The following is a 12,969-nucleotide window of genomic DNA, read 5'->3' on the forward strand; positions in this document are numbered from 1 at the left end:
CAACAGGTACAAGTATAACAAACTGTAGTACAACCACACAATGCAATATTAAATATTATTCAGCATTAAAAAGAAATGGCTTTATCAAACCACAAAAAGACATGGTGGAATCTTAAATATTGCTAACTGCAAGTGGCCAATCAGAAAAGGGGACATACCATATGACTCCAACTATATAACATTTTAGAAAAGGTAAAACTGTAGAGACATAAAAAGCCCAGTGGTTATCAGGGGTTTGAGGAGATGGAGGGAGAGATGAGTAAGTGGAGCACAGGGGATTTTTAGAGCAGTGAAACTATTCTTTGATACTGTCCTGGTAGATACGTGACATTATGGATTTGTCAAAACCCATAGACCTGTACACATAAAGAGTAAACTTTAATGTAAACTGTGGACAATATGTTAATAATAATTTATCAATACTGGTTCATTAAATGTACCACTCTAATACAAAATGTTAAAAATAGGGAAAACTGGGGCTTCCCTGGTGGCACAGTGGTTGAGAGTCCGCCTGCTGATGCAGGGGACATGGGTTTGTGCCCCGGTCCGGGAAGATCCCACATGCCGCGGAGTGACTAGGCCCGTGAGCCATGGCCGCTGAGCCTGCGCGTCCGGAGCCTGTGCTCCGCAATGGGAGAGGCCGCAACAGTGAGAGGCCCGTGTAACGCAAAAAAAAAAAAAAAAAAAGGGAAATCTGTGTACAGGGGAAGGAAGGCATATAGGAACTCTCTATACTATCTGCTCCATTTTTCTGTAAATCTAAAACTGTTCTAAAAAATAAAATCTATTAATTAGAAAAATCACTCACTGAATCACTGAGGGAAGCAGTGTAGAAAATGCACTGAAAGTGAATTAGAGGGAATGAAGGCAAGAATATCAGCTTGGAGGCTATGGTAATATCAACTTTCTCTCCCATCAACAGTGTATGAGAATGTACATTTATTCATGCCTTTGCCAAAAATGGGTATTATCATTGTTGGTGAAAAATAATTTGTTCTAGTTCATATTTCTTTAATGACTAATGAGGCTCAGCATCTTTGCATTGATAATTGACCATTTGCATTTCTTTTTTATGTCCTTTGTCTTTTTCAGTTGTTTGTTCTTACCTTGATTTACAAATTCTTTGAGTTTAACACCTTCTGTATTTTATCACAACTTAAAAAATATCTTTCAAATTTTATAACCATTATTTTTAATCACTGCATATTATTTCACCAACATACAACTTACTGTTTAAAACCAGTTCTTAGTAGTTTTTCAGTGTCATAGATATCATTATGAAAATTTTGTGCATAGAGATTTTTCTACATTATGAATTCTTTTCTTTGAACATATTTTTGGAATGGGAAATACTGAGCTGTTGACTGCAAGCACATTTTTATACTTTCGATGAAAGGATATTATCAATTTATACTGTCATCAGCAATATATTAAAATACTAGATTCACTGCATACTCACAATCACTGGGTAGTACAGTATTTAAATATATTTGCTAATTTAGTAGCATAAAAATTTTCCTTTTATTAATTTGTACTTTTCTTTATTGGTGAAAACCAACATTTTCTCAAATATTTACTTGTTTTTTCTTGAGAAATTTTGGTTTATATTATTTGCTCATTAATGTAGGAGAATATAAAAATTTTTTCCTTTGAATGCAATAACAGATCCATATGGATATTTTAACTAATAATAAACTAGCCCTTTGCTGTCTCCATTTGCTGCAAATATTTTTCACGTTCTATGGTTTCCTTTTAATTTTAGACACCTGTGATGTATGGAAAATTTAATTTTCATGCAGTCAAATCTAACAAATTTTCTTATGTGAATTCTATCATTTTAAGCTTAAATAATTATACTCCATTCAGTAGTTTGAAAATTATACTTTCTTCGTGTTTTTCCATGTTTCAATGATTTATACTTAACATATTAATCTCATACACTTTAACTTGTTTACAATAATAATAGCTAACATTTATTGAGCATTCACTGTATGACAGGTGCTATCATAGACCTAGTTTACATATGTAAATTTATTTAATCCTTACAGCTACCTTCTACGGGTTAGGTATTTGTAGTATCCTAATTTCATAGATGAAGAAACTCAGGCTTTGTGTGGTTAAGTAATTCAGGTAGTATCACACAGGTAGTATACCTGGCAAAACCTGGGTATTAAGCAGCACAGTCTGACTCCAGAGCCTGTGCTTTTAACTGCTACATTATACTGATACTCAAGTTATCTCAATGACATTTTTAATAAATAATTCTTCCCTTAATCATTGTTTTGTAATGCTTCCTTTACTGAAATTCTTTTCACAGGGTCTCAGACTATTTAGTTTGCTCTCCAGATTTGTCTTTTTATAGTAACAATACATGGTTTTAAATACTATAGCTATAAAATATATTTTAATGTTTGATAGTTTTAGGATATGTGTTAGCATAATTCTAAAAGGAATATTTTTTTCTTGGCCGTGCCGTGTGGTAAGCAGGATCTTAGATCCCCAACCAGGGATTGAACGCATACCCTCTGCACTGGGAGCGCAGAGTCTTAACCACTGGACTTCCAGTTTAAGTCCCTAAAAGGAAGACTGAGTACTTGAGGAAAAATGCAATCTTAATACAATATCCTTACCATACACTGGTGTCTTCCCTGGCAGGATGACAATAATGAGCTGTAGCCCAGAGTACGTGTTCTTGAGATGCCGGAACATGGGCTCCACGCTGTCTGCCCCCTGTGCGTATTTGCAGAAGCAAGGCTGGCCCTGGATGGGCATCCCTGCATCTTTAGAAATCTTACGCAGCTGGTCCGTGAAACCCCTAGAAGGAGAAATCACTAAAAATAAAACCTTTGTCTAGTCAGCAACACCTACAAATTAGTAATGGAAAGTTTGAGAAGGGAATGGAGAATGAAGCAAAGATTTGTGTGCTACATATAAGAAGAGGTGACCAGACTACTGATGTTAAGGGCAATGGTTGGTCAGTAATCTATCTGGCAAACTAAGCACACTACTGTACAGTTAGTGGCATTTTGTAGTTCACAAAGGACATTAGTAATAGAGTGTGCTGGTTAAGAGCTCAGCTCTACAGGTTCCAGTTCTAGTTCTGTTACTTACTAGCTATGGAATTTTAGGCAAATTTTTTCAGTTTCTCTCATCTGTAAAACGACCACTTTCAATATAGGGTTGGTGTGAAGATTAAATGAGATAATACATGTGAAGCACTTAGCACACTCATACATTTTCTAATTTGATCCTGACAAGATTCATAAGAAAGTGGTAGGTAAAGTATTACTGCCATTTTATAAATCAGGAAACAGTTTCAGGGATATTAAGTATTTGACCAAGGTCAAATGCTTATTAGACAAATGGCAAGAGTAAGAACTATGACCTAGTGCAGAATTTCTTTCTACAATAATACCTATCTGACACTTAGGATAGCAGGAAAGATTCTGTCCTCAGAAAAGATTAAAAAAAACAAGAAAACATTTAAAAAGAAATGAGGCAGACAGCACTTTAATGTACTTTTATCCACACTGAAAAAACAAAAGACTAATAATTTCTTATTTAAACAAAATTCTGCACTTAGCCTAGGATAAATAAGTAATAATGTTGGGATTTAACAATCACTTTACTTGTTTTTAAAACAAATACGGTCCTACGTCAAGGATCTGAGTGATCTTTGCTCAAAAACACTGATTCCCTCAGGACAGAGATGGAGTTTGTAGGAATTCCCTTCTCCTTTTCCTTATTAGTATTTAATTCAAGAAAGTATGAAGTTGAATATTTTCAGTTAGCCTGAACAAGAGCCATAAGCCCAATGACTATGAGACTTCTATCAAGCCATGAATAAAAAATGTAAAATGAAAAGAGTATCTCGAAGCTTGAAAAACAGTTGGAGGTGTTTTCTTTGGTCTCTGGAGGTCAAGTAAGATAATAGCAGCATTCTCCTTAACTGTCCTCATGACATTTTACTTGAAAGCCAGGGGATAAAAACTATACTAAAAGGGCTTCCCTGGTGGCGCAGTGGTTGAGAGTCCGCCTGCCGATGCAGGGGACACGGGTTCGTGCCCCGGTCTGGGAAGATCCCACATGGCCGCGGAGCGGCTGGGCCCGTGAGCCATGGCCGCAGAGCCTGAGCCTGTGCTCCGCAACAGGAGAGGCCACAACAGTGAGAGGCCCACATACCGCAAAAAAAAAAAAACAAAAAAACTATACTAAAAAAAATATACTAAGTGAACCTTAAGACATAAGATTTGGAGCTAATAAAAAGAAGTGAACAGAATTAAATAGAAAATAATTTTTCTCACATGAAGGAGGCAAATTCTGAATTGACTTGGGGTAAACTGGTCTCTATGTCACTCAAGAACTATTCATTATGGGCATATTTTATAGGATCTGTTAGTGGAGACTTAAATTAGACCATAATCATTTTCTTAGGGAAATTAGATTCCAGAGGGGAGACAAGAAACTTACACAGATAATTATAATATAATTCTATTTTATACAGGAAGTGACAAGTACAAATGATAAACTACTATGTTTGCTACTATGGATTATTTCCAGCATCACAAATCACAGAAGACTGGCTATTATTTAGAAATGTAGAGATAGGAAGGAGGCATTTTCAGTAAAGAGCAGAATGAGTGGAAATGGAAAAAAATACCAGACAGTTAGAGGGCATACAGTACTCAGTTTCTTTGTCCAGAATATATGAAAATGGAGAAAGGACTTAAGAGGCAAATGAAAATTTTTAAACGTTATATGATTTTTAATGTTATTCTTTGTCAAAGACAAACCTAGAAGTTTTAGAGCGGAGGTAGTCACAAGTGGAGCTGGTGCTCTTTTCACAGTAGCACAACTCCTCAAACAAGAGTAACAGCAGAAGCCCTTGAGACTGCCAATGCCCCAAAGATTAGAGTCCCAAAGGAGATGGTGTAGAGGAGAAAGGAAGCCAAAGTGATAAAAAGAAAGCAGGAAGGCAAGAATGGAGAGAATGTCAGGAAGGTAGTCAATTGTATCTAATGCTGCACAAATTTTGAGGAAAAATAATGGCTGAGAGGAGACCATTAGAATTGATAAGCACAAAGATACTGAAGTTCTTCCAGTAACCAGTTTCAGCAGACCACTAAGATTTCAAGGAAGGAGAGAGAATGGAAGCCTGGAAGCCTTAAATCAGGTAAAATGAAAAATGAAGGGCTTCCCTGGTGGTGCCCTGGTTGAGAGTCCCGCCTGCCAATGCAGGGGACACAGGTTCGTGCTCCGGTCTGGGAGGATCCCACATGCCGCAGAGCGGCTAGGCCCGTGAGCCATGGTCACTAAGCCTGTGTGTCCGGAGACTGTGCTCCACAACGGGAGAGGCCACAACGGTGAGAGGCCTGCATACCGCAAAAAAAAAAAAAAAAAAGAAGATTTTGTGTTTGTTTTAAATTTTAACAGAAGATTGTTGAGGGAAAGAATCTGGAGAAGAGGAAAAGTAGTGGAGATGCAGGTCAAATTTTGGAAAGTAAGGAAGTGAAAATGAGAAATTAAATGACTCTTTCAAAGAACTCAATTGAGAAATAAGGATGTTATTTAATCCTCATTCAGTAAATAGGTACTATTATCTCTATTTTTAAAAGGTGAAAAGTGAAGCATAATGAGATTAAATAAATTATCCATGGTAGTAAGACTAGGAAGTGGCAAACCTGAGAATTATATCTAATCTGTTCGCCATCAAAAGCCAATGGTACTCCTGCTATACCACAAAAGCTAGTCCATTAGGATGCTTGTAAGAATGAATCAGTGACTTAGATATGACCAACAAATTCAGGAATCTTCATCAAAGTAACGAGAAGAAACATTTTTAAAGGTTCAGTGATTAAATATACTTCATACTGAGGCAACACTGGTTAGAATATTAGCTGAGTAATTTAAAACTGAAATACAAAATTTAAAAACAAAATGGTCCCAAAGTGAAACTAATGACAAGCCTTACTTCAATATTTCTTCTCTGCACTGCCTCTGTGTGGCAAAACAAGCTATAGCCCACATTTTGATTTCAACTCCTGTGTGGAACTGTTTCCCTCGCATGTCCCATACTCCATGGCTTGGTGTTGCTACTGTCCGATTCTACAGAGAAAGAGAAATAATAAGGCAAAAATGAACAAACATTTAATATATAACTTATTGGAATGAGCTGAAAATAAGCATTTCAAATTGCTGAACTGATATATATCTGATATTCTACATGGAACAGGCTGTTCTAAATCAATATTTTATATTTTTATCATAGAAAAACAAAAGTTCTACTAAGTTCAAGCAAAGACACTGATATTGAAACAAACAAAAAAAATTGTTGGAACAATAAAACACTTTTTAAATTCCAGACTTAGCTAGGAAGCCCTTCTCTCCATACACAGAAACTGTATGATTATAATTTAAAAACTATCAAGAGGTTTTACCCGGCCACCATACTGGAGCATAGGTGCTGGAAGTACGCGTCCGGTTACGTGGGCCATTTCATCCCGAACTTTAAATTGAAACTCCTGAACAAATGGATCTGTTTCATAATTTGCACTTCTTACCTAACAACAGAAAAAGTTTGTAGTTACTTTCAAAATTCCCCCAAATTCCCTGCTTTAGAACCCTCTAACTTTTTTTCTTCACTGTGTCAACAATGTTTTATAATACTGACAGGTGTAGATAATGGTACCCTCACTATAGAGCAGAGAATCTTAACTTGGGGACCACAGATCATGAGTGGACTGTAGGAAGTCTGTGAAACTCCTGATAATTTACAGAACATTTAAATGTATTAGGTTGCATAATAAGAAATTTCAACTATTTATGACTCATGAAAATTGTAACTTTATATGATTAAGCCTCATATACTTTGGGAGGGTGGTTGAGAGACTGCAAGAGAAATATAAGGTTCAAAAAGTTCGTATGGGTTTTCCCCTAATATCGTATGGAAAAACCCGAATGAACTTTTTGGCCAACCCAATACCTGACCTAAAAATGGTTAATTACTTCTAATTAGAGGATCTGGATATATACTATTGAAATTTATTTTATGTAGATCTCGACAGCAAATATCAATAATCCTAAGGCTTTCTTTCCTAACTGACTACAAGTTATACAAAATCTCCTTGAATATTTTCAGATAAAACACAGCACATTATAAAATTTACTTAAGAGATATACTTGAGACAGAAAAGAAAGCCAGTATGAGACACAGATTATAATTTTTATGTAATATACCAAAATGTGCAAAGATAAAGAATTTATTGTAATTCACTGTAGACTTGAATCTCAAAAGTGTAATTCATGCTCATAGTGTGCTATAATGCGTTTTCCAAAACATATTTACTTAGTCTCAGAATAAAGGTCAAACAAGGTTACAAAAAAAGGCAATGCTCAATTCTTTGAGTAACACTCTATTAAAAAACACTATATAGGGCTTCCCTGGTGGCACAGTGGTTGGGAGTCCACCTGCCGATGCAGAGGACACGGATTCGTGCCCTGGTCCGGGAAGATCCCACATACCGCAGAGTGGCTGGGCCCGTGAGCCATGGCCACTGAGCCTGCGCGTCCGGAGCCTGTGCTCCGCAACTGGAGAGGCCACAACAGTGAGAGGCCCGCGTACCACCAAAAACAAAAACAAAAAACACTATATAATCTAAGTATGTAAAAAGAATCTCCCCACAATGTGCAGGAAAATTTGTTTTCTAAATTAGGCATCTAATTAATGCATCTAACTAATGTATCTTTTCTTCAAGCTTAAATGCCATTTTTTTTTCTGTAAGGTTACAAACAATAACAACAACTACTATTTACCAGGAGTTGGTAGGTGATGTGCTTGTGCTAAATGTTTTATAATTAATTTTCACAATAACCTATGACTATAAAGTCTTTTATAATCTTTATTTTACAGAGGATAAAATTAAATCTCAACAGTTAAATGATTGGCCTAAAACCATATAGCTAAGCAAGTGATATATAATTTGAAACCATGTACATTCTGATTCTAGAGTTCCTACTCTCAATCACTGCACCAGCCTACCAGATGCTATAATTATAATAATACAATAATGGTAACAGTAAGTGAGTAAAGAAGTTAGACTTTGAACCCAGAGCTGTTAGATTCCAAAACCTGTGCTTTCAATCACTGTACAATATCACCTCTCTGAACAGAAAAGCTGTAATAAATGAGGTAGAACTAGTTATTGAGATTTTATATTGATAGTGAGAGGTTCTAGTCTCTTAAAGGTTTTAAAATTTTGTCATAGTAGATCAGAGAAAAATCCATGATGAGAGTCAGCCTGTATTTTCCTAATTAAATATCATGTAATAACTTACTCTTTACAAACTATATTGGAAAACAAGGTCTTCTTTTTTTTTTTTGGTAATTGCCTTACAAAATGAAAGAGCCAATTCTGTAACCCTTTTCCAACAATCTCTAAAACTGCTTTTGAAAGTGTTATTAAGTTGTTTTGGGTAATGTTCTGATTTCTAGATTTTTTTCTCTTCACTTGGGCAATTTACATGGTATTCAAGAAGAGAGTAAGATAAGATCCAGTTGCCTTCATTTTTCATTTTGCCTTAATTCCGTCAGTTTTTTGTTTTGTTTTTTTTTTTTTTTGCGGTACGTGGGCCTCTCACTGTCGTGGCTTCTCCCGTTGCAGAGCACAGGCTCCGGACGCGCAGGCCCAGCGGCCATGGCTCACGGGCCCAGCCGCTCCGCGGCCATGTGGGATCTTCCCAGACCGGGGCACGAACCTGCGTCCCCTGCATCGGCAGGCGGACTCTCAACCACTGTGCCACCAGGGAAGCCCCGTCAGTTTTAAAAGTAGTATTGATGTCTCTTTTCTCCCCATTTAGAACAAGGAGACAGCTTAGAGATCCCATACGGCTGGAGCTGTCTTATATTTCTTTATTCATCCTGTACGGTTACCGGTGTTCACAATGGAGCTAAGCCATCCTACTTTGTGTGTTAAGACTCTCACCATTGCTAGTCATAAAACTTTGACTTTTCTTCCTTTTCTCTTCCTCTTTTAGGTGGAAGGTAAGGAAGGTCCAGTTTGCTAAACTGAAACATTAGTTCTGAGAGTATCTGTTCTGAATCTAATTAAAGAGCTTGGGGTTAAATTAGAAGGATCTAGTCTAACCCTTTTCATAGAACCCACTAAGATTCACCCCTAGAATACCACTAGATTACTTTCATAATCTCTTTTAATTCTGACAGCCCATGAAATGGTAATAAGGTATCAGTTGATAAGGACATGGTTCTTTAGAGCTCACCCTCATATGTTTTTAATTTTCATTTCTAGGGTTAAGTACTAACCAATCTGCTAATTTCCTCTTGTCTATCTGGTGCAGATCTTGCTGTTGCTTTGATCATAGTGGAGGTTTGATTGTCCGTTAGCTTCTTGATACATCGTTGCCCTGCCACAATATTACAGACCTACAAATGGAAAAAAGTTTTGTACTAGATATATACATCTTTCTTAAAATTCTGAGTGCCAATTACATGTGAGATTAAATTTTAATATCTACTCCATTAAACCACTTCTGTTTAATATCATGTTAAGTAAAAAAGCAGTAAACAATACTGCTTTACAGTATGATTATAATTAGGTAAAATATACACTGCATAAAAAGGCTGAAAAGAAGTGTACCAAAATGCTAACAGTGGTTACATTTAGAGTGGTAGGACTGTGGATGAATTTTTTCCCATATTATTTTATAGCTGAAAATTTAGAATAAAAGGAAATTTAAAGACAGTTCAGTCTCCAAAATAAATGTGAGAGTATGAAGTAAGTTATAGGTCATTAAAAACCCCAACAGAACGATGAATAAGAGGATATTAATAAGCAGCCTAAACACATTACTTCTAGTGGCAGATAGGTATGTTTCTGCTCCTGCCCCACTTGCAGACAGGGAAGGTGTGGGTACTTCAGCTGAAGAGTATACTTTTCTCTGAAATACTGTGCTACTGTTCTCTCCACAGTTTGGCCATTTTCTAACTGTAAAGGAAAGCTGGAAAAAAAAAATTACACATTAACAACTCTTATCTCATTATGAGCCAGCAAAACTCCCAATCTACTAACTAGAGCAAGCTGCCTCACATCATCTCTGCTCTGACAAACACCAGCTTTTCTTACGTTTGATGACTGGCAGGCCTTCTTGTTACATTACAAACACGGTATTTCCGTCTCATTGTTCCACAATGAGTCACTTCAACCTTCAGACCTGTTCCCAACAAGAAAAACTGAGGTTATAGAACTGTCACATGTAAAATATTTATAACTATAAAGCCTGTTCACTACTATAAAAACTCAAATTCTAAACAGAAAATCTGTGATACAGGCAATGTGATATTAGCAAAGGATTTTATATATAACATTGTTAACAACGGTTACAATCATGATAGACCTAACTCCAAACCTTTTCCCTATTCTATCAAGCTATTAAAAAATAGTATAAAATTTGCAAAGCCTGTATATCAAGGGATAAAGTTCTCCATTAATTAAAAACCCTGCTTATAATGCAGGTTTTTATGCTGGTTGAGGGAAGGAGCAAAGGGAGTTATGATAATTCTCAAGATATTCTATAACCTTCAAAGTATGTGATATCTGATTTGCCCAGTAATCACATACTGACTGAAGATCATAATTTCATATAGCTTAAGAAGAAAGTCCTTCAAAGATTTTTAATGCAGGAAGGAAAAAAAAAAAAATCCCAGGCCCTTTTAACAGAAGTGGAGTGACAATTTCGCTGAAGGATAATATAGTGATACAGTTCTTTTACTACTATTAGAAAGCAAATGCAACCAAAATAATTCCTAGAACAGGCAATCCAGACCGTCTTATGGAATCAATGATCTCTTTGAGAATCTGATGAAAGCAATAAATTCTCAGAAAAATGCAACATACACTTAATTTAGCATATGATTTTAGATGTTTGTGGATCTGTACGTCCATTTGTGGACCCTAGGGGTTTGCAGATCCTAGGCCTGCTTTAGAAAGTGAAGCTGTGGGCTTTTAAAATACTGGCTGAAATTCTTTGGGATGAATTTTCCTATGCAGTGGTGTACAAAAGAATTTTCTGAGATGATGGATTGTTCTACATCTGTGCTAAAATCACCAGCAATATGTTACTGCACACATGAAATGTGGCTAGTGTGACTAAAAAACTAAAATTTTAATTTAACTTTAATAAATTAAAATTTAAATAACTACATGTGGCTAGTGGATACTCTTGGAGCTACCTAGAGAAGAGTTAACAAACAGATACAGTGGCTACTGGTCACAGATAAGCAACTCCATTTCTAAGGCCTATACTCCAAAGGAGGAAAATCTAAAAAGGGGTAGATGGAGGACAACTTTTAGTTCCCTGATAGTATTTACAGTTATACTTTTGTATTATTTTCCTTTTATATCTGTGTATCCTATAGTGCAGAGGTTCTCAACCAGAGGTGACTCTGACCTCCAGGGAAGGTTTGGTAATGTCTGCAGACATTTTTGATTGTCATGACTGGGGGTGCTACTGGCATCTAATACATGCTAGATTTTGGAATGCTTGGATCCAGGGATGCTGCTAAATTATACTGCAATGCACAGGACATCACTACCTCCCATCCCCAACCACAACAAAGAATTATCCAGCCCAAAATATCAATAGTGCCAAGGTTGAGAAACCCTGATACAGTATAACTTATTTTCGTATCTACTAACTGCAGAACCAAACACAAAGTTCAATCATAGTAATATTTTCTTATGACATATCAGCATAAATTAAGATGTTAAGTGGACACAGTGTCACTGTACCAGATTGGTATGAGGTTTTCTTAAGAACTACTCCTAATTGAATCAGTGAGAAATAGTTTTCATTAGTAACTACCTTTATAAAACTAAAATTTCAGATCAATTAGAGCATTTACTATGCCTCTATAAATAAGACTAGGAAATACTACCAAGAGAAGCCCTTTTAAGAAGGAAACACCAACATATGAAGTAAGCAAGATGTAAAAATATTGTTTAGGGGGAAAACACGATAGAAAAATTTAAAACAAATTTCTGTTATCTATACCACTTAGCAATTTGTTTTCAAATCTTCCCCTTGAATTAAAAAAAATTATCAGTAAGGTTCTACAAGCCTACTAAATAAGTTTTTATCAAAAATAAAATTGATGTAAAGCAACTATACTCCAATAAAAATTAATAAAAAAGTAAAATAAAATACTCTTACATACATATGGTACTTTTACCATAAACTTCCTCCAATATTTCTGCTATTTAACTATGATGAATTACTGCACAAAGAAACCACCCTAAAGTTACCATTAAATATTTAGGAAAAAGTTCAACTAGAACCAAATAATATTGTACTAGGAAATCTATTCATCATAGCACCCTTTGTATCACTATTTAACAAGCTTCATCAAATTCCTCATGCCAACTAAAAATTAAACCCAAATACATAATACAAAACATGTAACTTTGATTCTCTTGTGTAATTGAGGTAGGAATACATGACGTACTTTAAAGAGTCCTCTTTAAAAAAAAAAGCCTTCTTGACTCTGAATGGAGGAAAAAATCATCAGTATGTCAGTTAGATCCAACTCAGATTTTTCTACCCCAAATCTACAGTCATAGGTGCCTAAGGATTAGATCCAAATCCAGGGGTTAGCAAAAAGCTGAAATTTAAAAAAATGGACTAGATAATTCTCTGCCCAGGTCCCTCCCCAAACCCTCCATCCAACAAAAAATGTTTTTGGCTTTAATAAATCAAATATTTAACCTATAAACTTGGCTTTACCTTCACTATAACATCAACTTTATAATGCTTTCTAGTCATTTTTTCAGTCATTTCTTTGGCCCCCTGAGCAGTTGAAGTTAAGATCGAGTCCATGCTCTTCGGGCAGCAGTTGAATCCTTGTTCTGTACATCTTGTATTTTCTGTGATAGAGTGGTGATATGAGTTGATTGCATA

General features: G+C 35.9%; 1 protein-coding gene across 8 annotated transcripts in view; it reads right to left on the reverse strand.

Annotated features, from left to right (window-relative positions):
* AGO3 (argonaute RISC catalytic component 3) overlaps positions 1-12,969 on the reverse strand; it is a 127,978-nt gene that overhangs the window by 43,671 nt on the left and 71,338 nt on the right. For all 8 annotated transcript variants that reach the window (XM_019938126.3, XM_073792013.1, XM_073792012.1 and 5 more), the window contains 6 exons: positions 10,140-10,227; positions 9,867-10,014; positions 9,320-9,439; positions 6,438-6,560; positions 5,972-6,105; positions 2,631-2,815 (listed from right to left, as the gene is read on the reverse strand). In XM_019938126.3, coding sequence (XP_019793685.1) covers positions 2,631-2,815; positions 5,972-6,105; positions 6,438-6,560; positions 9,320-9,439; positions 9,867-10,014; positions 10,140-10,227 — 798 coding nt within the window. The remainder of the gene's footprint in view (positions 1-2,630; positions 2,816-5,971; positions 6,106-6,437; positions 6,561-9,319; positions 9,440-9,866; positions 10,015-10,139; positions 10,228-12,969) is intronic.

Source organism: Tursiops truncatus, chromosome 1 (assembly GCF_011762595.2).
Source record: "Tursiops truncatus isolate mTurTru1 chromosome 1, mTurTru1.mat.Y, whole genome shotgun sequence".
Taxonomy (NCBI): domain Eukaryota; kingdom Metazoa; phylum Chordata; class Mammalia; order Artiodactyla; family Delphinidae; genus Tursiops; species Tursiops truncatus.